This window comes from Ictidomys tridecemlineatus, chromosome 4 (assembly GCF_052094955.1).
Source record: "Ictidomys tridecemlineatus isolate mIctTri1 chromosome 4, mIctTri1.hap1, whole genome shotgun sequence".
In the NCBI taxonomy this organism is placed as follows: Eukaryota; Metazoa; Chordata; class Mammalia; order Rodentia; family Sciuridae; genus Ictidomys; species Ictidomys tridecemlineatus.
The window spans coordinates 157,298,191-157,326,140 of NC_135480.1; the positions used below are offsets into that span (position 1 = coordinate 157,298,191).

A 27,950-nucleotide genomic window follows, 5' to 3' on the forward strand; every position below is an offset into this window, starting at 1 on the left:
TTCAAGCCTTATTTTCTTGTTAAAGGTTTTAGTATATGCACACTGCACTGATGATAATGTATCCTTACAAAATAGCCATGTTGGATTCTTATATTGCTCTAATTTTAGAATCTATACCATCAAAATAAGCATAGTCATTAAAAATTTAACTGAAAAAAAAAATAATTGTTCCATTCCTGAGTATAATCTGAATATTATACTCACATGTTGCGGGGGGGGGGGGTGTATTTTTTGTAGAGAAAAAACAGTATTATTTGGTTGATAGAGGCTAAACAAAGTAACATGTTTCAATTAGAAATATTATTACACTGGAAAATATGCCCTATTTTTTTTCTTTTTTGGTACCATAGATTGACCCCAAGATGCCTAACCACATTCCCAGTCCTTTTTATTTTGAGACAGGGTCTCATTAAGTTGCTTAGGGCCTAAGTAAGTTGCTGAGGCTGGCTCTGAACTTACAATCCTCCTACCTCAGCCTCCCAAGCCACTGGGGTTATAGACATATGCTGCCACATTCAGCTGGAAAATATGCTCTTATTTAAACTACTTTAATTATTATTATTATTATTATTATTATTATTATTATTATTATTATTATTATTTAGTTGTAGATTAACAGAATGCCTTTATTTTATTTGTTTATTTTTATGTGGTGCTGAGGATCAAACCCAGTGCCTCACACATGCTAGGCAAGTGCTCTGCCACTGAGCTACTGTCACAGCCCTTGACTACTCTAATTGTTTTGAAAAAGTTTAAATGGCTTGAGGTAAAATTCACATTTAAAGATTACAATCAGTATACTTTTTTAATATAGTCACATAAGTTTGTAACTATCACAATATAATTTTACCATCTGTCGCCCAAATGTGTCCATCTATTAGCAATCACTCCATTTTTCCTATTACCTCTAGTCCTAAACAAACACTAAACTACTTTCTCATCTCTAAATTTGCCTTTTCTGGACATTTCATATCAAAGGACTCACACAATATGTGGTCTTTCATAATTAATTTATTTCATTTGGTGTGTTTTCAAGTTCATTTCATGTTATAGCATGTAACAATACATCATTCCTTTTTATTGCCAAATAGTATCCCATTGTTTATATATACCACTTTTTGTTTATCATTTCATAATATGTGGATTAGCTCCATTTTTTGGATATCATGAATTCATGTACAAGTTCCTGTATGAACACAGAATCACTATATCATATGGTAACTCTGAAAGTGAAGAATTGTCAAGACTGTTTTCCAAAGTGGCTATGTGATTTTATAGTCCCCCCAATGATGTATGAAATTTCCCATTTCTTTGTATCTTGGCAAATGCTTGTTATTATCCATTTCAGTGGCTATGGTGATATCTCATTGTGGTTTTAACTTGCATTTGCCTAATGACTAATAATGCTAAGAATCTTTTCAGGCACTTATTAGCCATTTGCGCATCTTCTTTGGAGAGACATCTATTCAGATACTTTTACCATTTTTAATTAGATTATTTGTCTTTTTATTATTGACCTAAAAACTGCTCTAATTTTTAATCACTAGGTAGAAGAACTATTTTCAAATGAAAAGGTCACAGCTATCTTTGCTTATACCTTTTCTCTCAATCAAACCATAATTAACAAAACCAATTAAAAGTTAAGTTTCTCCCCCAAAATCCAACATATCTTGTCATATTCCTATACAAGAAGATAAAAGCTAGCCCATTTAAAAAAAAAAAGAAGAAGAAGAAGAAGAAGAATGAAACAAGTTTTCAAAAGTTAAGAAAAATATACTTAATGTTCAGCAAACTTTTTCATCAAAGTTAGAATTTCTTCCTAGGGGAAAAAAGGAATCCATGTAAATAGGCCAAGTGACCTGCCCTGGGTCACCATTTATATATCTCACAGTCTGAATGGTATCCACTGAAACTCCCCTGGAAATCTATTGCTTAATATTACTGACCGTATGAACAGCTTGTTTTTCTTATTAAAGAAAACTGCTCACCAGCCCCAAACTCTGCCCAATGGATGATCCTTTCAAACAGCCATTCTCATGGCCAGTGGTCAGAAGGAAGAGGTATTGCTGCTGATGAGAAGAAAGTAAGAACAGTGCAGAATTCAACAGATACCTTGCCATGCTATTTTACTGTCAACCTTAATACCATTTTACCTGGCCTATCACCAATGTTATCAGAATCAAATGAATATATTCCAACTTTTTCTCTCTGCTGTGATGGTGACCCTTTAGGAAAAATTTAAAAAGCCAAGAACTGTCAAAGGGCAATATAAAGATATAATTATTCTAGTAAATGAGAAATTTATTAATGTTTTCTTGAACGAGAAATGGCAAATTGATAAACTAGATAATCTTGCCATAAGTAACCTATGGTTGACTTACTACAAAGCTTTCCTCAGTCAAAACTATAAAACTTAATATAACCTTTACGGCTTGAGTAGGTTGAGATTTGCTGTACTTATCTTATGTTTTCTCAAATTTTCAAAAATGATCATGTATTGTTTTAATCAATTTTTTTAAAAAAACTATATATCTTGAACAATTTAAGTGAAAATTCAAGAAATATTAATTTAAGAAACTACCTTCTGATCATCTTCTATGTCACACATAACTCAAAATGGTTCTTCTAAAAATATACAAGAACAGCATAATTTATTATTTTTAGTCCTTTCCACATGAAGAAGTCAGAATACATCACTATCCAATGTGTTTCCAAAGTTATTTTAGAAATTTTCCAAATTTCCACTACTTTAACAACTTGGTATTTAAATGGTGTAGTTTTCTAATTTCTCCTATTCTATTTCCTACATTGCTAACACACTTCAGTGCTATTTTAAGTTTTAAACTATAATAATTCTATTTTCATATTCCTGAATTATTCTCAAAATTATTACTTTATATATATTTACCATCTCAACCAGGTCTTGAATATATCTACCTTTGATGAAAATTAGCTATGATTTATTCTTTATTGAAGGAACTGCCCGGGAAGCTAAGCGGTGACAATCAGCAGGCACCATCACAAGTTCTTTAAAATCAGCCTCAATCACCATCTCTGGAGATCAGGAAAATATAATACATGGAACCTGTGTGAATATCAGCAAGGTATCTGCCAAGTGTCCATAAGCCCTATATGAATGAAAGGGAGTAACAGGTTCGTATAGACACAGTTCCCCCCTCACCCATGCAGGATACTCCAAGACAATGTCTGAAACTGCAGGGAGTAATGAGCCCTATATGTGGGTTTCCTATAAATATATACCTATGAGAAAGTTTAATTTATAAATTTAACACAGTAAGAAATTAATAATAATAACAAAATAGAATAATATAAAATTATACTTTAATAAAGTTCACATAAATATATGTAAACCTATGCACATACATACATATAAATTCCTCTTTGGACTCTAGTTATATTTTCAGACCACAGTAGACTGCAGGAAACTGCAGATAAAAGAGGAATAACGTAACATAAGCAGACTCATAACTGTTTGAATAGCTTTACTCAAAAGGTTCTTCCCTTTATTCTATCCTGTTTTACATTTTTAGTAGTAACTGGGATTAAAATAGAGAAAATAAAATAAACCACTCTGCAGAAACCGATGAAGCTGGGAAATACAGCAGTAAATGAACCCTAATCTAAAAAGATAATGCTCTAAATGGATTGGTTACATTTAACAGATTAAAATTTAATTTTCATTCATAAACATTTCAGAGCCCCATATTACAGGCACTGTACCAGGTGTTAAGACATATAAAATCATCCTGTCTCTGCTCAGAAAGATGATATCTGAGTGAGAATAGATTATAAATTCCTGAATTTGAAAGATCCAACTGAATAAAAGCAGGATAAAAGAGATGTGACTTAGCCCCTCTAAGAGATGTGAAAGTTGTGAATTACTTAAAAGTAAACTGATGAACACAACAGAATGTTAACTCTGATCCAATTTAACTGCAGTATTATTAGAAATGCAGTGTCTAAAAGTCAGGCACGGTGGGCACACCAGTAATCCCAGTCGTTGGGGAGGCTGAGGCAAGAGGATTGCAAGTTCAAAGGCAGCCTCAGCAAAAAGCGAGGCACTAAGAAACTCAGTGAGAGCCTGTCTGTAAATAAAATACAATCAGGGCTGGGGATGTGGCTCAGTGGACAAGTGCCCCTGAGTTCAATCCCCAGTACCAAAAAAAAAAAAAAAGAAAGAGAGAGAGAGAGAGAGAGAGAGAGAGAGAGAGAGAGAGAGAAATGTAGTGTCTAGAGTAAGGAAAAGTCTGTCTTAATGGTGGTCTGTCCTAATTTTCTTTTAATTAGCACTTTTTTTAAAAAGTAATTGTCTCTATCAGAATACAAACTTCTTGAAGGCAACAATGTCACACAGCATATAGCACCATGCCTTGCAAGTGGAAATCTTCAATAACATCCTGAGGATGAACTGAATAAATGAACAAAGGAGCAACTGAAGAATAACACCACTCTCCTTTGTTCAAGACAGCCACATCTGGCCTATCTGAGGTCTTAGACACACTTAAATGCAAGAAAGAAGAGTTGGAAAAAAACAAAGGAAAAAATATAAAATCGCCCTTGTTCACTTGGAAGGTTCTAGTTCATCCTTCTAGTCCACCTCCTCTGGAGCTTCTCCTACTCTCAAATGATTAAGAAAAAAAATGTATAATGTTTATACAGACAGATGATAAAACAAATGTAATCAAGTATCAAACTGGATTAAGGGTATTCAGATATTCTCTGTATTATTCTTGTACTTCTTCTGTATATTGGGAATTATCACTGTTAGGGTTTAGATATTAGGTATTTCCCAAAGGCTCCTGAATGAGACAGTGCAAGAAAGCATAGAGGTGAAATGATCAGTTATGAGAGCCTTAACTCAATCAATCAATACATTAATCCTCTGATAGGGATTAACTGGGTGGCAACTGTAGACAGGCTATGTGTGGCTGGGGGAAGTGGGTCATTGGAAAAATGCCTTTGGGATTTACATTTTGTCCCTAGTGAGTGGAATCAATCTCTCTCTCTCTCTCTCTCTCTCTCTCTCTCTCTCTCTCTCTCTCTCTCTCTCTCTCTCTCTCTCTCTCTCCCCCCCCCCCCCTGGTGCCTTGTTCTCAGATACTTTCCTCTCTGATACTCTTCCACCAGGATGTTTTGTCTTACCTTGGGTCCCAAAGAATGGAATAGGCCATCTATAAACAGAGACCTCCAAAACTGTGAGCCCCAAAATAAACTTTTCCTCCTCCAATTGTTCTTATTAGTTCTTTTGCTAACAGCAGCAAAAAAGCTGACTAAAACAATCACAAAGTAAGATTTTTTTTTGAGAGAGAATTTTTTAATATTTATTTTTCAGTTTTCGGTGGACGCAACATCTTTATTTTATTTTTATGTGGTGCTGAGGATCATACCCAGCGCCCCACACATGCCAGGCGAGCATGCTACCGCTTGAGCCACATCCCCAGCCCACAAAATAAGATTTTTTAAAAAGATACCTCAGTGGCAAAGGACACAGATAGGAACAAATGATAGTGACCAGTAGATTTTTGTCACCTGTGAACCAACCAACACCAGTGGAGAAAAAGAAGCACTCAGTTCATGGGCACACCGACAGCCAGCAGTCAGGGGCAGGGAGGAGAAAGGCCAACGCAAAGACCACAGGACAAGGTCCCAGAGCAGACAGCACTTCCCATTCTGGAGCACCAGCCCCACAGTACTGCCTCCTCTTCTCAGTGTCATCTTGGAAGGAGAAGGAAGGAAATCCTTTGATAAGAGAGATATAGGCCTTTTACTTCACTGGGCACTTATCACTTCCCTCTCTCCAAAAAACATGAGTCACTCAAAGATACTAAAATATGAACAGATGTAATATTTAATTGACAACTTAGCAAGTTAATTATTTTTCTGTCCTCAATGGGGATGACAGTTTTAGAGCAAAGTTAGAATAGCTGAAAAGAATAAAGATTCACATTCATATAAAACATAAGCCATTTTCATAAGAAAATGGAAAGTAGGGATTGCTATTTCTTTTGAAAAAGAAACTGATGCGATTTTCCTTGCCCATAGTCACAGCAAATTACCAACAGAGTAGGAAATTAAAACCAGAGCCAGTATCTTTTCAAATTCTTTCCTTAAGCAAAGCAAATCATACTCCCTCACATTATTTAAAACAAACAAAAATGGAATGTTAGATTGGCAAGAGATATGCACAGCTCTGATTTCATTTTCTTGGTTCTCTTTCCTGATCTTTTTTTAAATGGGAAAAAAAAAAAAAAAGAATCCCTTTCCTATTATGTGACTCTTCTAGTAAAAGACTTCTTACCTGATGTAAGATTTATCCTTTCTCACCATGAAACTGCAACATAACTCTGGAGAATGTGGGCTGGGACACAAGGCAGATCTCTAGGTTGCTACCCTTAGGTGTGCCATCACTTGTAAGCAGTGTGACTTTGGATCATCCCTTTACCCCTATGAGCCTATGTCTCCAACTGCAAAGCACAGGACATAAGACAATCCCTGCCATGCCCAACTCACAAGGATGTTATGAGGAAGAAATGCTTTTTTGTTTTATAAAATCACTTTTTTAAAAACATTTATTTTTTAGTTGTATGTGCATATAATAGCTTTATTTATTCTTATGTGGTGCTGAGGATCGAACTCAGAAGTTGTGCTCTACCTCTGAGCCACAACCCCAGCCCCTTGGAAAATCACTTTTTAATCTGAAACATCACATAAATATAAGGGAACATAAGTGGTGGAGATGTTATTAGTAGAGATAGGTGATGAGAGCCAAGAACTTCCCACTGACAGACCATAATATTCCTGATGCTCAGCAGTCTGCTTAATGGTTCCAGCAGCCAAAGGATGAAGTTACTAACGCAGCATTTTGCCAATTTCATCATGTCCCTCCAAGTAGGAAGGAGAGAGCAACTGTAGGTTTTCAATGAATGGGAAGAAGCTGTTCATCATTAAAAAAAAAAAAAAATCACAACCTAAACGAAGAATAACAAGAAAAAAATTTTTAAATGGGAAAAGCAAGTTTTCCTTTAATTTACCTCATGATCTATGAGGGAAAGAAAACATAAGGACTGCCCAAAAGTTACTATGTCAGAATAGATAGTATGTCTCCCCTCTAGGTTCCTTTTTATTTTTATTTTTTATTTTCTTTTTGGTACCAGGGATTGAACTCAGGGGAATTCAACCACTGAGCCACATCCTCAGAGACAGGATCTCACTGAGTTACTTAGTGCCTCACAATTACTAAGGCTGGCTTTGAACTTGCAATCCTCCTGCTTCAGTCTCCCAAGCCACTGGGATTATAGGCTACGCTACCGTGCCCAGCTCCCCTCTGGGTTCTTGTGGTAGGAGTTTATAACACATCACAATATGATTACTGATCGTGTGTGTGTGTGTGTGTGTGTGTGTATGCACACACACACACATGTGCAGTATTACAGATTGATCCCAGGAATGCTCCACCTCTGAGCTACATTCCCAGTCCTTATTTTTTTACTTAGAGACAGGGTCTCACTAAATTGCCCAGGATGGCCTCAAACTCACATTCTTCCTGCCTCAGCCTCCTGAGTAGTTGAGATTATGCAGTGCCCATCATATGGGTCTATTTTAGTTGTGATAAATAGCTTATGAACTTCTTAAGGATAGAAATGATCTTATTTCACAGATGCTCAGTGTTTGATAAATGAATAACTTTTTGTTGACTTTATTAGCACCTTTGAACTAAACAGTCTTCCTATATTTTATGTCATATGTGTAAGTCACAGAAAATACCCTGTAAAAACTATCACACAGAGACTTCCAGTCAAAAACAAGCAGCTTTCAGTAAATACAAGGGCTTTCCCTACAAACATCCATTAGGAGAAATAAATGAAACAGAAGGAGAAGCATATAAATACTCAAGTAATTAAGCTCCAGGGTTTAATCTCCTTTCAATGTATGGCTATTTTCAGTTGATAGGCTATATTTATTTAATCTGTGGTACACAAAATGGTTTTGTTATACAGGATGCTAATGCCTTAAAATAAAACAAAACAAAACAAAAACCTAAACTAAAATTAAGGAGGCAGGATGTCAAATTATGCTGTAGATTAGGTCCTGGTTTCCTGGATCATGGAAAGGCTCAAATTCTACCACACCTACTAGCTAAGAAGATAATGACTTCATCCCAAACCACAAGAGAAATTCAACTCTTGGTTCCATAATTCCCTGTTTGCTAAAATGCAGTCACCTGTAATAAGACATTATCTATAATCAGATATTCTATAATCCACTGTTCTAAAATGATCACCAAAGAAATCCATTCATACTACTTGAATAGGCCCCAAAGGCTTTCCACATCTGTGATGGAATATCAAAAGAAAAGTAAACCATATAAGAAATTCCCATCAAACTCATGTTACAATTTGGTCTTCCTCAATTTAAGCACCTACCTCTCTAGGGCTAAGTCAGATAATGTGATAGAAAGGCACTATTAAGTCACTTCGTACCAATTAAGTCATCAGTATCACAAGATATTCTGGTTAATGATTTAAGGGGTCTCCAGTGTCCACAGACTTGTGCTGTCCAACATGTTGATCATGTCTTCAGTGAGAACACAGTAAATATTCTCACTATATATGTGGATAACATAAAGAAGGGACAATTCATATGAGAGACACCACAGTCAAGATCCAAATAAGTGTAAAAAGAGCAATGCCAGAAGGAAGAACAAAACTAACAACCATTTGTTACAATGTGTCAAAATGCATTGTACTGTCATGTATAACTAATTAGAACAAATTTTTTTTAAAACTGCTAACAAGTGAAATATGAATTGTCAAGTACCAGATGAGGAACCCACCTTAGCAAGGATTCAAATATGACTATTAGGGTTTTAGTTGAGACACTTAAGATGTATAACATATCTGGAAGGGGACTTATAATTTGGGAAGTGTGACAGATTAGAGATAGCCATAAATTTTTCCTGTCAAGAAGTGGGGTCCATGGTTCTTCCCCTAAATTAGGTGGTCTCAGTGACTACTTAACCAATACAATAATGTGTTCATTTGGGGACCCAGATCTTGAAAACTAGTAGTCTCTACTTCCCATTATTTGGAATATTAAAGCTTGGAACTTCATTGCCATGCTTTGAGGAAGCTCAAGCAACCACATGGAGAAGAACAAAGCCTCTAGCCAACAGCTGTACTAAATTCCCAACCAACAACCAGCACTAACTGGCTGGCCAGGTAAGACATCAAGAAAACGGATCCTTCAGTTCTAGCTGAACCACCTCTGGTGATTCCAAGTGGGCCAAGATGAGCCTTTCCTTCTGCAATCTACTGAAAATGTAGGCTCATAGGCAAATAGATGATTGTTATTATTGTTTTAAACCCATTGAATTTCACAATGGTTTGTTAAACAGCTATTGATAAGTAGCACAGACATAGTATACTGACTGAGTCATGGGAAGAAATAACCCATTTGCATTCTCGGCTGACCCAGAATATACCCCAGACGATGTCAGGTTCTAGTTTTCACCATCTAGAAACTATCACAGGTCAAATGCAAAGAAGTTAGAATAGTGAGAAATCTGAAATACATCACATGAGAAACAAGTGATAGGACTGAGACAGAACATAGAACTGCAAAAGTACACTTGGGATGCTGGGGTGAGCATCTCACATATCTGAAAGACTACTTTGTAAAAATACCAGAATTATTTTATCCTGGAATTAGTGGGTTAGGGGCTGCCAAGAGGTAAAGTATATTTTGGTTAAGGAAGAATTTTCTAACAGCCTTTCAGAAATGGAGAGATGGCCTTGGGAGGTCAAGGGAGATCTTTGGCTAGAATATCTCTAATCTGAAAAGTTACTCTCTACCCTTACCAATTGTCAAATCCAAAAGAATCCTAACTTATACTGAAGAGGCAAGATCTTTGCAACTTTAAGCATTCCAATTCTGTAAGGAATTGCTGATGCTGATGTGCAGCAATCTAAACCCAAAATTCAAGAAATCCTTGATTCTTCCCATTAGCATCCCTGTTTTAGGAAGTACTTTTTCCATATTTCTTAACTGACCTGACACTAAAGCATAATCTTCCCATATATGCAGGCCTACTCTTTCTAAAATGAGCCAAAGACTTCTGTGTAAATGTGGTGTTAACAAGTGGAAAGCAAGTGCAAAATGTTAGGAAGATGTCTGGGCATAGGGCCAAAAAAACTAAGCATCTTTATTTTACATGATACATTATACCCAGAAGTGTACTAAGGCTTCAAAAAGAAGAAAATGAGGGAGCTCCCCCCGCCCCCCAATCAACCTAGGGTTAAGAAAGATAACACAAAGCTTCAAGGAGCACAGTTTTACCAACTTTGAGCATGACAGGTCATGGTCAACACTCTGAATGACCTTGGGCAATGGATTTGACCTTTGTGCACTCCTTTTCTTCATCTAAAAATCCAGAGTGGCAAGACTGTTGTTGTTACAGATTTGAGAAAACAACAAACAGATTAACAAAAGTACTTGGACTGATACAGAACAAATTTTTTAAAAGATGTAGTTCATTTCTTTTCCACTAAGGAAAATGATGACCCAGAATATATGACAAAACCAATTTCCTTCCTTTCCCACTAGACTGTGAGCTCCTACAAAGCAAGGCTCATTGCTTAATTCTTATCTAAATCCAGCACTTAATATAGTGCCTATCACATGCTTGTTGAACTAATTAAATTATTTCTAACATCCTTTTCCAGTTCAAGCACTCTAAGGATCTGTGGCTTCAGATCTGGGGCAGAATTAGTTGCAAGCACTTATATGGCCTATATTTGTTTGGCTACAAAGTACCTATACTTCAATAGCTGAAAATATTTCTACAATTGAAATAAAAATTAATTTGTAATTCATTTTTAAATGTCTCCCTCACTTGCTAAAAATATCTACTCCATAAGACCAAATAAAATATTTTGTTTAGCATCATCTCCCCAGAGTGCGGTAAGAGCTTTGCAACAAATATAAACATTTATTGAATGAACAAATGATAACTGAATGAATTTAAGTTTTTTTCAAGTCTAAACAAGGCAGAATTTCCTAATTTTAGCAACCCTTCCTAATTAAATTTGAAGTTGCTGCATTTAGGTCTGACAAAATGTTTAAAAATAAAAACAACAGATGTTTGATCTCTGGGTGGTGGAGCAAATTTCTTTTTTAAAATCCTTTACTTATTTTATACTGCAGGAAGTCAACTAAAATCCTGGCACCCAAAAAGCTCATATACTATGTTAGTCTAAGCCAAACATATTCTGCATCCATAAAGATGACTGTTACCAAAGGATGTTGAAAAGTATTCCAACTACTAATCTCTGAACATATCGGCTTTTAAAAAATCACTTTAGATAATGTGGTTTTAAGATAAAGGAATGAGATCAGTAGCCAACTGAATGAACCAGTTCACTAAAATAATAAGACTTTCATTTAACAAAGACAAATCAAGAATATATGGGGGTTATGGTGGGAATCAGAAATTAGCCTCCTATCTTTACAAAATGCCCAATTCATTCACTCTGCACATAATTCAGCAATGATACAGTTGTAGCCTCCAATGAATTCCAAAGTAGGAAAGTGGGACATGATGACTAAGGACAGATGTTTAGACTTCAGGGTCTGCGTCACAAAAAAACCAGCACTGATTTCAATGCACAATTAGAAAAGGACAGTCATGTGAGGGTTACTTTGAGGGAGCTTGTGTTTACTATAATCTGTGACAAAGAGACAGGCTTAAGTCAATATAGCACAGTCATAGGTGAAGGTCTAGGATGATCAACACACTATTTCTGAGGACATACTACTTTACTAATCTTTAATATTTTAATTAATGTGACAAGACAAAACAAAACCCATAATGAAGCCAGCAGAAGACAAACACAGTAAATACAAAGTGAAGCATTATCATCCTGCCATTGTTCTGCAGCAGGAGACTCAGCAACCCCCACTATGCACACCTTGCAGCAGCGATAAACCAGCCATGGCATCCCGGGAAGACCAGAGCCTCTGCAGCAGCCAGACGCCTATTTTCTCCTATTGCAACTCTTGTCCTTAGGAAGTTAAAAGGGGGCGAGAGGACAGCAGGGGAGCCCTAGCAAGCTTGACATGCGGCTTTTAATGAAGACAATATTATCTTACAAAACATGCAGCCCTCCGATAAAATCTAACTCTGGTTTAAAATTTTTACACAGCTTCCTTAAATTCTTACAGATTTAAAGAGAACCTTGTAATAATACCTCTAGAAACTGCTAAATACATACAAGATACTCACAGATTTAAAGCAGCTGTAACTTTGGAGAAATGAATACAGCTCCACTATGAAAATGTCTTTCCCTCTCTTCTACCAGATTTTTTTAAAAGCCAATAGAAAGAAGAGACAATCCTCAATTTAAGAGCCAACAAAAGTCTTCAATTTGTTCTATTCTTTTGGCTCCAATTGACTCTCAATTATCAGGCAAAGCAAAGAAGTTGCCGAGGCGACTGACAGCATCCCAGGGCTTTGCAGGGCAGAATTTAAGACATGTCAGTTAAAGTGGCAGCTACACTCATTGCTCTAGCGATGCTTCTGCAGGAAGGGATGCCGGGAGATTTTTCCCCCCCAATCTCTGCTGCAACCTAGTTTTAATCCATCACTGTTTAATTATACTAGAGAAACAAGCAAGAAAAATATAAATGGTCTGGATTTATAAAAACTATAGGAACTTAATCTAGGGATTCATCTCTCATCTCAAGAATAAAATGAATTGTTTTAAGGAAAACATAAGAATAGGCTATTGCTCCAAGACTTAGATTTTTAAATCCCATGGACTTTTTAAAAATACTAAATAGGGGAAAACCAATTTCTCTGGAGGTTTTAGTCTAACAGGTTAAATTAGTGAAGTGAATAATGTTACAGTCATATCAATGTAATATAATGTTATAGTCACATCAATGTCACTTTTAAATTGACATTTGATGAATAATATTTGAAATGGCTTTGATGAAATTTTTTAAAATTAGACTTAGAGAATAATTCAAAGATTCTAAAATGAGCAAAATTCCAAAGTTCAGCTATACCTTTTTTGTTTGAGTAGCTAAAAGCTTTACTGGGGAATGAGACTGTCAGTGATTTGGCAGGTTTTCTGTCTTACCTCAAGGACTTTTGCACATAATAGGAGTGAACCATTTTTCCTATGGGACTCGATTATTTAAGTTATACTAGGTAATGTATTCTGATATCTCCAGATTGTAAATAATAAACTCCTTGGAATAAATTATAAAATAAAGAAGAAATTTAAATCAGTTATAAGATCATAATCTAGAGCTATTTAATATTTTGTAAAAACTTACTTCTAGTCTTCTTTCATATATTAAGATGACTTGACAACTAGATGCATTTTTTTTTCTTAAATACCATTGCTTTACATGTATATACTAATCTTTTCACCACGAATGATGATGATTTGCTCACATATGTGACTTACTGTCAACCACCTATATTTCTATAAGAGCTCAAAAAGGTTAGAATACCCAATAACAGTCAATATCTATTTTTATGCCTACTATATGATGGGCAGAGGGGATAGAGAATGAACAGAACACACATGATTCCTGTTCCCCTGAAACTGTAGTTCCAGTAGGGAAGCCAGATATTCACCAAATGTGAGCAAATGTGGTAGTATTGTACAACAAAAGAATACTACAGACGTGTCAGAAATATGCAAGTGGCCTGGTCTTGTGATGGCTGGAGTTTCTTAAGGGAGGAAAAGAGAATAGCAAGCCCAAATGAAAAATTATAAGTACAGAGTACAACAGACCTTCATTTTTCCACCAATATAAATATCTCTCATCTAATATTCCTTTTCATCAAAAAAAAATTATGACTAGTTTAAATCTATATTTTTGGAATAATATGCAATATGTAAGAGGATAACTGATCTAACTTATATAGATCTTATGCATTTAATCAATTAAAACTCAAGCTTTAAGAAATTAAAAAAGGGCTGAACAAGGTGGCACACATCAGCAATCCCAACAACTCCAGAGGCTAAGGCAGGAGAATTGTAAATTTTGAGGCCAGCTTGGGCAACTTAGTGAGACCCTGTCTCAAAATAAAACATAAAAAGGACTGGGTATAAGCTGGGTACAGTGGAGCAAGCCTGTAATCCCAACAGCTCAGGAAGCTGAAATAGGAAGATCGTGAGTTCAAAGCCAACCTCAGCAATCATGAGGTACTAAGCAAGTCAGTGAGACCCTGTCTCTAAATAGAATACAAAATAGAGCTAGGGATGTGGCTCAGTGGGTTGAGTGCCCCTGAGTTCATTCCCCAGTACAAAAAAAAGAAAAAAAAGAACTAGATTTTTGTTCAGTGGTGAGTGCCCTTGGTTGCAATCCCAAGTACCAAAAGGAAATAAGAAAAAAATTACAAAAGGTAGGCCACCCACATAACTTCAGATATCTCCTAACTGATCAGTTACCACAGGTTTCTAAGCATCTTCAACTTAAGTGAGACATGCTCAGAATCCCATGAAAGCTAAAAAGACTCCTTTGAGAATGTTGAAAGAGATATAACAACTTGATGTGGATTTGTTTTTCTTACATTTTGATGTAAACTAAGAGGAAAAAAATGTCCAAATAGTTTACATAGATACCCTGCCCTAAAAGAAAAGGAGCACAACTCCCCGAACTCTTTAAGAGTAGATTACAGTGATACAGGGCTTAACTACCATGTGCAAGGCCCTGGGTTTGATCCCCAGCACTTCCAAAAAAAAAAGAGTGGGTTGCACATAGTGTCTTCCTTCCAAAGACTGAAACAGAATGACTTTACAGTGGAAAGAGGTGACACACACACACACAGTACCTCAGCCATATAATCAAGGGCAACATCAACAATGTAAATCCATGTTGACATTGTTGTATAAATGTATGTATATGTATACACACACATACACACAAACACACACACACACACACACACGAGCTGCTGGGGATTGAACCCAGGGCCTTGTACATGTGAGGCAAGCACTCTACCAGCTCAGCTATATCCCCGGCCCAACAGTATATATTTTTGATAGGTTATAATGAAAATGGCAATTTACCTCTCTGCTCTTCCTTCCAAAATAACCTATACATAACCAAGTCTAACCATGTTTTAGTCAGCTTTTTCACCACTGTGACTAACAGACCCAACCAGCACAGCAGAGGAGGAAAAGTTTATTTGCAGGCTTACAGTTTAGGAGGTCTCAGTCCACAGACAGCCAGGTCCATTCCTTGGGGTTCAAGGTGAGGCTGAACATCATGGAAGAAGAGTATGGCAGAGGGAAGCAGTTCACATGGTGATCAGAGAGCAGAGAGAAAGCTCTCCACTTGGCAGATACAAATATATACCCAAAGCCATGCCCCAAATTCCCACCTCCTCCAGTTACACTCTACCACTTCAATTACCACTCAGTTAATCCCTATCAGGGGATTAATTCGATGATTGGGTTAATATTCTCAGAATACAATCATTTCTCCTCTGAACCTTCCTGCATCGTATCACATGTGAAATTTTGGGGGATACCTCACATCCAAACCATAACACCATAAGAAAAACATAAGACAAATTTCAACAGAAAAGCATCCTATAAGATGTTTGACTAGTAGCACTGTTCAATTCTGTACAGGTCATCAAAACAAGGACAGTCTAAGAAGTGACACAGCCAGCTGGGCAGGGTGGCACACACCTGTAGTCCCAGTGGTTCCAGAGTCGGAGAGAGGAGGATCATGAGTTCAAAGCCAGCCTCAGCAAAAAGCAAGGCAATAAGCAATTCAGTGAGACCCTGTTTCTAAATAAAATACAAAATGGGGCTGGCATGTGGCTCAGTGGTCAAGTGCCCCTGAGTTCAATCCCTTGTGCCCCAAAAAATAAAACAAAATAAAATGTATCCCATAAAAATTCTGACAATACAAAAAAATTTATAGAAGAGGCTTTTTAAAAATAATAAATGTGGAGCTGGGGTTGTAGATCAGCGATAGAGCACTTGCCTAGCAAGTGTGAGGCACTGGGTTCAATCCTCAGCAACACATAAAAATAAATACATAAAATAAAGGTATTGTGTTCATCTACAACTTAAAAAAATTTTAATAATAATAATAATAAATGCTTTTTAATCCCACACACTGAAATACCCAATCCCAAATATACTAAATGTATGTGTGTCCTTGTGCAAGCGTCATACACACACACATACAGACACAAACACACTGAGATCCCCAGCCCTTTTTTTTAATTTTGGGACAATGCTGACCTTGAACTTAACAATATTCCTGCCTCAGCCTCCTCAGTCACTGTGATTGCAAGCATGCACTAATGCCCACTTGCATGTTGCCGTTTTACAAAATGCTTTCCAATAAATTATTTCATAGATTAAAAACACGTGTTACAAAACAATGTTTACTCATATGGAATTGCCTGGAAAAGCATCCTGACACTATTTCAATTACTGAATTGTACTAAAACAATAAGAATGCTCTTTTAGAACACATATGCTTTAAACAACCAATCATGGAATTAACTTTCTTGTAATGATTACACAGGATTATTTTAATCAAAGAAAAATGTACATTATGAGTATAATTTATTTTAAATTGCCCCCCTTTATTTGGTAGGAATTAAACCCAGGGTACTTTACATTGAGCTACATCCCCAGTTCTTTTATTCTATTATTTTAAAACAGGGTCTTGCTAAGTTGCTGAGGCTATACTTAAACATGTGAACCCTGCCTCAGCCTCCTGAGTAGCTGGAATTACATATGAGAACCACTGTGCCTGACTGGGTCCAAAATTTTTAAATGGCAAATAATCTCTTAAATCAATGAGAGATTTGACATGCAGAACTTTATATACGCACACACTTTTTTTAATTGCATAAAGCTAAAGTTGCAAAAAACCTTAATAACTTCCAAAATAAGTAAAACTAAAAGCTTACAACTGAGTTGCCTATAAGGGAGACCAAAACGATTCCCTTATCTCTGAAAAGGCTAATTCATCAGAGCTACATTTATATTTCTATTTGTAATTATTATAACACTCTGCTCTTAAGTTACAAGAACAAAAAAAAATGCTGCCTTGAATATTTTCTTTCTAGACAATAAAAATAAAATAAATGACCTTGGGCACAGTGGTGCACCCAGCAGCTCAGGAGGTTGAAGCAGGAGGATCACAAGTTCAAAGCCACACTCAGCAAAAGCAAGGTGATAAGCAATTCAGTGAAACTCCATCTCTAAATAAAATACAAAATAGGGGTTGGGAAGTGGCTCAGTGGTTGAGCACCCCTGACTTCAATCTCTGGTACCCCCACAAAAAATTAAATAAAGTACACTGAAATTACTTTATACAATAATGAAAATTATATGTAAATCCTCAAATCCCTCTTCAGTTTTAAGTAATTGCAGAGTCCTTCCAATTTATTAGTGGCTATGTAAGTCTTCAGACCATTTATCAAATGTACAAATACATGATACTAAACTATACCTCATACAAAAATGTACCTAAACCAAGTATTGCTATGCCTTTAAGGAGTTCTATTCATGTAGTTCTACAAAAATAATGAGAATCAAAATGGAGAGAGAAAGGAGAAGGGGAAATTGAGATTAATTTTCAAAACAGTAGTGAAATCTGGCACATTTCAAAAGACAAAAATTCCCAACTATGTGCTTTTGGATGTTTTATTAGTCATTTTAAGTTGCTATTTTTATCAAAAGGTAGATAAAAGGAGTATGAATGTGTCAGAAAAAAAAGGGCAGATAAAAGATGGTACAAAGTTAACAAAAGGAAATGAGCTCACTGTATTGCTTGGAATTCTGACAGCTCATTTACATAAGCTTCAAACAAAAACTGAGTCAGCCCCCAATTGAAAAATGCCAAAGAGATACTACCAGTTCAGGATAGTGCTTCTTTTCCCAAACAATTGGACAATACTGAGTTTTGTATGCATCTGAGTTGATGAACACAGCCAGCCATGGATCATTATTTAAAATGCATACATCCAAAAAGACCTTTTTACTCCCCTTTTAAACCACCACCTCACTGACCATTGTGCCATCCACTTGAGGCCGTAACTTGGTGATGGCTGATATTTTTAATGCACTGAAATCCTTGCATTCTACTTTGAATATCTATATTTTCTGAATAGTACATGTTACTGTTTGAATATCTGCATTCCTCTAAAATTAATACATTTAAACTTAACTCCCAAGATGACTATGTAAAAGGCAGGACCATTGGGAGGCAATCAGGTCATGACGACTTCACTCTCATGAATAGGATAAGTGCCCTTAAAAAAGGGCTTGCTTTTGGGCCAGAGCTGTGGCTCAGTGGTAGAGCGCTTGCGTCGCACGTGTGAGGCGCTGGGTTCAATCCTTAGCACCACATAAAAATAAATAAATAAAATAAAGGTATTGTGTCCATCAACTAAATAAATAAAATATATATATATATATATATATATTTTTTTTTTTAAGAGGCTTGCTTTTTTTATCCCCCTCTTCCACCACTGAGGACACATATAAAACACCATCTGTGATGAACAGGCCCTCAACAGACACTGAACCTGCTGGCCCCTTGATCTTGGAATTTCCAGCCTTCAGAACTGTGAAAAACACATTTCTGTTGTTTATGGACTATCAAATCCAAGAACTTGTAACAGCAGCCCAAACAAATTAAGATAGTGTATTAATTTAACAAATTAATTAATCTAACAAATATATACTGAGTACCTACTATGTGCCACGAATGGTTTACTTACACAGAGAGTACACCATGTTGAGTAAAGTAGACCAGACCCATCTCTATGGAACACAGATCCTATAGAACAGTCATCTTTTGAGAAATGAAGGGAGAGAAATAAGATGCCAAGAAAGAAAAATGGGGAAAGAGTAACTAACCTACTTGGGTGCAGTCATTAAGAAGGTGAGTGAACATGCCAGCTAAATGCTGCAGATGGCCATAAAAAGTTCTTGTGGCAGGAAGCACACAGCAGTCTGAGAAACCCTCGTGCTCAAATCTAGAGCAACAATGGCTCATGCAATCAAAAATGCTGAATAAGGTTTATAGGACTGGAGGGTAGAGAGTGAGGGTAAGAGTTGCCCTAGATGAGGTGAAAGCAGTTGGGGGAACCTGACCACCTCAAGCCTTAACAGCTAAGATAGACTGGGATCTTCATCTTGAGAGAAATGCAAACTCATGGAGATTTTTAAGCAAAGTAATGACATCTTTCCATTTTCTAAAAGGCTCAATCTGTCTTAATTCAAACATACTGTTAAGAAATAAATCATGCCGGGCAGGGTGATGCACACCTGTGATTCCAGCAGCTGGGGAGGCTGAGACAGGAGGATCGAGAATTCAAAGCCAGCCTCAGCAATAACAAGGCGCTCAGTAAGACCCTGTCTCTAAATAAAATACAAAATTGGGCTAGGGCTATAGCTCAGTGGTCAAGTGCCCCTGAGTTCAATCCCTGGTACCAAACAAACAAACAAATAAACAAATCATCAGATAGTGTGGAAATCTGAGCACTGACAAGGCTATCTGATGAATACTGTTACTCTGTAGGTATAGTAACTGTCTTGTATTGTGACTTTTTTTTAAAAAAGACCTTTTATTTTTGGTGCTGGGGAATTAAACCCAGGGCCTCACGCATACTATGAGTGTTCTAACTCCAAGCACTTTCCTAGCCCCCAAAAAAGAGACATTGTCTTTTATAAAATACAGAAAAAATGATACCATAAAGGCATATGTAGGTTAGATAATAATTCAATATCAATGTTAATTTTCTTGATAATTATGTGAAAAAACACCTTTGTTTTTAGGAAGCACATACTAAAATATTTGGAGGTAGAAAAAAACTGTCATGTCTAGGATTTCAAATAATCTGGGGGTGGATTATTGATGAAATAACATTGACCTTGAGTTGACAGCTGTTAGAGCTGAGGGATGAGTACATAAGGGTTCCTTTTTACTTTTTGTATATGTTTATAATTGTTTGTGTTAAAAAATTCTTGTTAAAAACAAGATAACTTTAGCTGCTGTGTAAAATATGAGTAAGATGCGGTTGGAAAGGCAGAACAGAGAGCAAAGAAAGCAGGAAAATATATTAGCCATTAGCCAGCTCCTAAAATAGCCAGGAAAAATGTGATAGTCAACTTAAGCTAATGTAATAGGGTAGAGAGAGAAAAAATAACAGTTGGAAAATGTAATTTGGGGCATAGAAAACATCAGACCTGGTAATATGGAAGTTAAAGGAAACAGAAGAGACTGAAAATGTCTCCTAGGTATCTGTTTTGAGCATTATCTGTTTTGAGTACTATAGGTGGAGAAATTTACAGAAAAAGAAAAGAAGACTAGAAGAGGAAAAGGTACCTAATAGAGGAGGGGGCAGATACCAAGAGTCTATTTGGAACATACAAATTAAGATGATAGTAACATTCAAATGGGTGATCAAATAAGTAATGTGTGGCGTTTTTTCCCTTTACAGCTAACAAAATAGCCCTAAGATAGAAGAGCATGGAGCAGTATCTCTATCCAGAGAGTTATTTAATAAGGGAAGGAAAGAATTTAGTGCTAAACGCAGAATCCTTCTGGCTTTAAGACACAAATCAGGCCATTACTATTCCAGGTCCAGGGAGTCAGATAAGCTCCTGAATCTGCAGAAAGGCAGCCACAAAGGTAAAGGCCTTACTTAGGGGAGTTCACAGGTCATTTTGCTACCAACAATACCCTGACAGTGACCATTCTTCCTTCTCCATTGGGTCTCCTTGTTACAAGAGAGGATTGGACCAAAAGGAGCTTTTCTTGGAGCTATGAAATCCTGTCACTACTCACAGTGAAAGGGAACATTTACAAGATCTAAATCTTAAAATAATGCACACACAAAGCCTCACATAAAGAACAAAAAACTGGGAAGGTCCAAACAAACACAATACCAGACAATAATAGCAGACCTAATAGTACAAAAGAAAATACACAAAGAAACAATCCAAGTAGTAACAAATACATGGTAAAGGCATGGGGTGCAGTTCACTATCAGCTTTTTAGAGAACTTTTATTTCTGTTTACTACATATCAGTGACCTTACGACTCTATGATACATAATTTTTCATTCTCAAATATCGCTGAAAACAAGATGTGGGTTAAACTGACAACTTGATCACCCTAGAGCAAAGTTAAGTTCTTTGGGATGGGGGGTAATTTGTTTCTGCCAATCACATGAGGGCACCACCAACCTAATCCATTTAAAATTAAATTACCTACTTGGAGTCATAGGGATCACTAGAATAACTTTTATCCAGACCCCAAATCAGCTTATGATCCATCAATTCCACTTCTAAGTATATAATGACAGAGAACTTACTACATGAATTCACACAAAGCCTACATATAATTATTCATAGCAGCATTATTCACAGTAACCAAAAATGAAGCAACCAAATATTCACCAGCTTATGAATGAATAAACAAAATATGGTCTATGGATACAAATGAATATTATTCAGTCATAAGAAGGAATGAAGTACCAATACATATTGCAACTTTAAAAGCAAGAAAGAAAAGAACACATACTAGATGATTTTATTTACATGAAATGTCTACAGAGACAAATCTACCAACAAAAATTAGGTAAGTGGCAGCCTTGGTCTGGGGTGGGAATGAGGAATGTTTGAAAAGGGGTACAGGTTTCTTTTTAGGGTAATAAAAATATTTTTAAATTACACTGCAGTGAAGGTGGTATAATTCTTTAAATATACAAAAATTCATAAAAATTATATACCTAAAATAGGGATATTCATGGAATATAAAGGAATATCACAATAAGGCTGTTTTAGAAATTTTTCTGCATGGAGAATATCATGAGAGGTATTTTTCCTCTCTACTCATTACCAAGGATGAAATAGAGGCATTTTCTTACTTTTCCTTCTGTATAATAGGTTTGTTTTTTGTTTTCTCCTTTTCCTTATATAAATTCTCCTGTAAAATCCCTCATTGTATTTTTTCTTTCCTTAGTGATATATAACAATATCAACAGTATTTTAGAGCCAATAAAATAACTGTCAGCCTGATTATGAAAATAAAGTTAAGGAAAAGAAAAATGCCCCTGTCTAATTGTAACCCAAAAAGGACAGGGCTGGGGATATAGCTCAGTTGGTAGAGTGCCTGCCTCGCATGCCCAAGGCCCTGGATTCAATCCCCAGCACCACCAACACCCCCTCCCCCCAAAAAAGAGCAGACAAAAATGAAAATAAATACAACTCTATTGTTACCATTTATAATTTAAGCAGGATGAAGAAAAATACCAATTAGATGCTTTTCCAGCTATCATTCAGCAATATTCATCCTTAATTTACCTTAAAACAGAAAAAACTATGGTATCATCATCAACTAATCTAACGAGAAAAAAATATGGCCCCAAAGGACTTATCTTATTCTAGTCTACAACAGATGGTTCAAAAGAGAAGGTATGAAGAAGTAAAAAGTCCATGAGAAATGCTATATTACAAAATATTTTTATTTTCGTTATAAGCATCAAATTACCTGGCTAAAAATGTCTGCCTATTCGCCTTCTACAGGTAAATAAAAATTCACAGCAGTTCTTGCACATACACACATTCATCACCATTGTTTTCATACTGTCTTGGGTCCATTAAACACCTACAAATTTCTACTAAAAATAAATCCAAAACTTTAATAAGATGCAATGGAATATGAGAGATCACTGCTGAGAACATATTAAACCTGCATCTGTTCTCACAGTCTTTAAACTAAGTTTGCTGTGTCTCCCCAGACTTCACTAAACTACCATGAGAAGAAAATCTTGATTAACTAGTACCTCCCAGTGTTAAGAGTTCTGTCCCATTGCCCACTGTAGTTTTCATGAAAGAGGTTCATCAAAAACACCACCAAGGGGAGTTGGATATCATGAAGGTATAGGGAAGATCAGTAGAGCAGAAGAAGGAGATTGAGAGGGAGAGAGAAGGGACAGAAAAGGGGAGGAAAGGCAGAATGGATGTGACAAAATTACCCTTTGTGTGTGTGTGTGTATATATATTTTTTGTATATATTTTGTATATTTGTATATATTTGTATATATATTTGTATAAATTTTTTGTATATATTTGTGTATATATGTGTATATATATATAAAACACAGTGAATGCTGCCTTTATATATACCTAGTAAAGCACCAATAAATAAATAAATGAGTAAAAGGAAAATTAGTAAAGAAAGGGGAAGAGGGGGAAAGAGAAGGGCAAGAAAGCAGGGGCACAGGGGACTGAAATGAAATAAACCCTATACATGTACGATTATGTCAAAATGAACCCAACTATTATGTATAAACATAAGGCATCAACAAAAGCAAAAAAAAAAACCAACAAGTCATGACAGTTTCAAGTGGCTAGTCCCTTCCCCACATGTAAGGACAGGAATCTTCTGTGACCTGCATCCATGACCTACAGGAACTCCATACCCATTGCCCTATCCTCTGGCCACTGTCTTCAAAACTGCTGTATTTATTTATTTTTATTTATTCTTCATGTGCCATGTCAGTGGATTTATTAACAGACTTTATTACACCCACCTCTATGTTGTCAGATGCAGTAATTGGGCACAAACACTGAGAAAGGAGAATACCAGGCAGAGCATTAAGAAGCCAATGCCAGCAGGAGTTGTTAAATCAGGAAGCAATCTAGACCTGCAAGTTACATACAGCAAATTTCTAAATATCATGAGATTGGGCAAATTTATAGTCCTTCCCTAGGGAGTCACCTCCTCATGCCAAGCAGGTCATACTATTCATAAACAATTTTAATTTTGCAAAAGGATATGGTCAATGTGCCACTTTTGTTTTTAATCTCTAATTTTTCCTCAAGTTCTAAGTGGCAGAGAATTTAGTGTGATCTACCAGTTTGTAAAACTAGCAATTTCCCAAGATACTTGGGAACTGAGTTGTTGTCCTAAAGACCTGGAAGTAGGAAAATCTATGTCTAAGTGGTAAATCCATTAGGCAAAAAAGAAAAATAGAAAGGAATCTCCTTTGTGAAAACAATTTAAGGTCCCCTTCATCTGTTTGCATGAATCTGTTCATTAGGAATTGAAGAGAAATTAATCATCAGCTTGGCAAGAACACCCTAGCTTGCTTAAGTATTTCTATCTGCACTGAGAACACAAAACCAAAATGTGTGGTTCATTCAGCATCAGGAAAAAAATCTACTGAATTTAACAGCCACTGGGTCACCAAGGGAAAGTTTAGCACTATAAATCTAAGAGGAACAGGAGAGAAATATTGACAAACTTTGAAATTAGGATTAACTGAAAGTTCACATAAAAAAAGAGACTTAAAAACTTTTTACAATTAACATGCAATTACAATCAGAAGAAACAAATATTCAAATTTTAAAAAAAACACTATCAAATTATTTCTGCAACATTTTTAATCTCAAAAAGTTTCAGTGATGGAGGACACCCAAGTGAAAGCATCACCATTGTCTATTGGAGAAATAAAAGGATCCTTCCAGGAGGCTTTTCCCTCTCTCTTTTAGCCAGAACATCTGTCTTCCTGTGCTTTTGGACTCTGACACATTTTAGAACTCACACCATCATATCTTCTTCAATACAGACTTGTATTACACCTAAAGACCTTGCTTTCTTAGATTTCTGTGTGCATTGTTTCTTATGTCCTCTAAGACTGTTTCTGAAACATTGTTATGTTCTCTTTTAATGTTGTGGAAATACCCCCATACAGACTTCTCTCCCTTTATTTCTTGCTTCCCTTGGTGTCCAGCTTGCCAACTATAAATCTTGGGACTTGTAAGCCTCCATAATCACATGAGCCAATCCTTATGATAAATTTCTTCATATAGAGCTTTTGGTCCTATTTTTTCTGGAGAACCTAGACTAACATGAAGGGAACAATAGATGTGCTTTATATTTACTCAAATTAAATTTCATATAATCCACCCAATAAATTTATGAGAGGATGAGGAAATGGGCTCAGAGAAACTGGTCAAGGCCTTCTAGTCAACAACAGGCAGACTGGGACTAGAGCTCATGTAGGCATGTGCATGTAAACAAAGTGAAACTACATTGCTGTGCTTTGAAACTCTATGGTTTTTTGGAATAGTTACTTTCCTCTTTCACTACCAGTTTTGCTATTAACAACAACCTGACTTCTAAGCCAGGCGCGGTGGCGCATACCTATAATCCCAGCTATTCAGGAGGCTGAGGCAGGAGGATCACAAGTTCAAAGCCAGCCTCAGCAATGACGAGGCACTTAGCAACTCACTGAGACCCTGTCTCTAAATAAAATACAAAATAGGGCTGGGGATGTGGCTCAGTGGTCAAGTGCCCCTGAGTACAATCCCCATACTCCAACCCACTCCCCCCCAAAAAAAAACTGACTTCTAAACCCAATCCCCCTAACACACACACACACACACACACACACACACACACACACACACACACACCACCTCCCTGAACTCTATATGGTAAAATTCTTCAAGAGACTAAAAAGCAAAGTTTATTAGAATCAGATCAAAATCAATTGTAAAGAAACTCCAGTACAAATCAATAATAGAAGTAAAGTGCAAAATTTTTAGAGCAGGAACAGCAATGCCTGACTCTTGTGACCAGGCTCTAATTCACAAAGCTGAGGTTCTCTATCAGGTGAAGTGTTACTATACTGTACTGCTATGACCAAGGTGAAAGAAGTCTGTATGGGGACATTTCCACAACATTAAAAGAGAACATAAAAGTGTTTCAGAAACAATCTTAGAGGACATAAGAAATAATGCACACAGAAATCTAAAAAAGCAAAGAAAATTCTAGAAAGGGTAAATTCTATAATTTGGATCTTGACTGTCCCCCAAATGTGCATGTGGTAAAAAGCTTGGTCCCCAAGCTAATGCTACTGGGAGGTGGAAAAACTTTTAGGAAGTGGTAGAACCTTTAAGAAGTGAGGCCTAGAGGAAGGAACTTATGTCACCAGGGGCAAGCCCTACAGGGGACAGTGAGACACCAGCCCCTTCCTCCCTTTTGCTTCCTGGCAACATGGAAAGTGGTTTTGCTCCATCATGTGCTCCTACTATAATGTGCTGCCTCACTACAGGCCCAAAGCAATGAGGCCACTAAATCATGAACTGGAACTGGAACCTCTAGAACTGTGAACCAGAAATAAAGCTTTTCTCTTTATAGTTAATAATGTCAAGTATTTTGCTAAAGTGATAGAATGTCAACTAACACAGCAAGCCTTTGGATTTGTAAAGCTGAGCAGGACAGGGAAGTTAAAAGTAGGAAAAAGAAAGAAAATACATCCAAAGAGAGGCAAAGAGGCAATGAAGGGAAAATGTTAGATAATTAGATAGTGAAGAAATGTTAAGGAACTACTGTTTTCAGGATGAGAAAAACTATAATATGGTTCACAATAGAATAAAAGAAGTCAATGGGATATTACTCGGCTTTAAAGAGTGAAATTATGGCATTTGCCAGTAAATGGTTGAAGTTGGAGAACATCATGCTAAGTAAAATAAGCCAATCTCCCCAAACCAAAGGCCAAATGTTTTCTGTAATATGCAGATGCTAATTCACAATAATGGGGGGCCCCACGGGGGGGCAGGAAGGGGGGCACGGACACGTGCACTAGGAAAGAATGGCCTTACCTTAGATTAGATAGAGGGAAGTAATGGGAGGGAAGAGAGAGGATGTGGGGACAGGAAAGATAGTAGAATGAGACAGACATTTTTATTGTATGTATGTATGTGACCACATGACCAATAAGATTCTGCAACATGTACACTCAGAAAAATGAGAAATTATATCCAATCTATGTATGATATAATATCAAAGTGCATAACTGCATTCTACTGTCATGTATAATAAAAACAAATTTAAAATTTTTAAAAAACCAAGTCAAGGCACACAGACTTGCTGATTTCCTCATGTGAAAAGCACATGAAGAGGCATCTGATAGATATGAAACAAAAACAACTCCATCACAAGGATCCCTTTTGGACGCTGTTTTCCTAAGAATCAGTCATACTAGTATTAAAACATCTAAAACAGCTGAATAAAAGAGCAATTATTGTGCAAACACAGACATACAAATCAAAGGAACAGACTAGGAAGCCCAAAACAGTGTTATTATTTTAATATATTTATCATTCTATAAAAGAAGCATCATACATAAATTTTCTTTTTTCATGGACTTAGAAAATGATGCTGGGATATGTAATAGCCTAATAATTTTAGGGCTGGCATGACATAGGGATTTTAATTAACTTCAAATGGCTTAAACTCAAGTTTTGTTTTGATCCCTTTTTTGTTTTTTTTGGTATAATCCAATTTTTAAAAACTATTAGGAATCACTTTCAGAGCCTCTCATATACCCCAAAGGTAAAGCTGCTACCAGCCTAATGCAGCCAGTGCATGCTGGAAGATACACAAGTACTAATATGTGCTGCTCCTTGGATCTCATCAGGTGCAACAGCCCGTCTCCCTCTGTGAGGCCAGACCTCTTCCTGGCTTGTGTCTAGTGTTCCAGCCTCCTGCTGGGGACAGCAGTACCTCACTGATTAATTCTAGTCAGCAGTCCACAGCCCAAACATTTCCCATCACCTGAACTGCTGACTCCTTCTGTGGCCCAAGCTCAGTTTCTGCCAGTACCCAGAGTAGAGCCATAGTGTCAGTTGAATGTTATAAGATTTCTGTATGGCAATAACTCACTAATCTTAAAAGTGATTTTTTTAAAACATCACAATGAGCACAGGAAAAATTGTTTTTCCTCTGCTTTCACACCATAGCCATCAACATAAAAAATCTCTGTGATTCCAAAAGATACAGGGATTTCTTCCCAACAGCAAACAAGTAATCAGTTCTGCAGCTGAAAACAGTTGAGGGTCCTCTAATTTATC

General features: G+C 36.5%; 1 protein-coding gene across 9 annotated transcripts in view; it reads right to left on the reverse strand.

The window, feature by feature from the left end:
- Positions 1–27,950, reverse strand: part of Ttc39b (tetratricopeptide repeat domain 39B) — a 127,045-nt gene that overhangs the window by 58,891 nt on the left and 40,204 nt on the right. The window contains exon 2 of one of the 9 annotated variants that reach the window (XM_078047652.1): positions 15,239–15,297. The exons of 7 other annotated variants lie outside the window; for them this stretch is intronic. In XM_078047652.1, the coding sequence (XP_077903778.1) occupies positions 15,239–15,276 (38 nt within the window). In that variant the 5' untranslated portion in view covers positions 15,277–15,297. Of the gene's footprint in view, positions 1–12,301; positions 12,574–15,238; positions 15,298–27,950 lie in introns of those variants that run through there. One more of the 9 variants, XM_078047658.1, reaches the window with a different exon arrangement.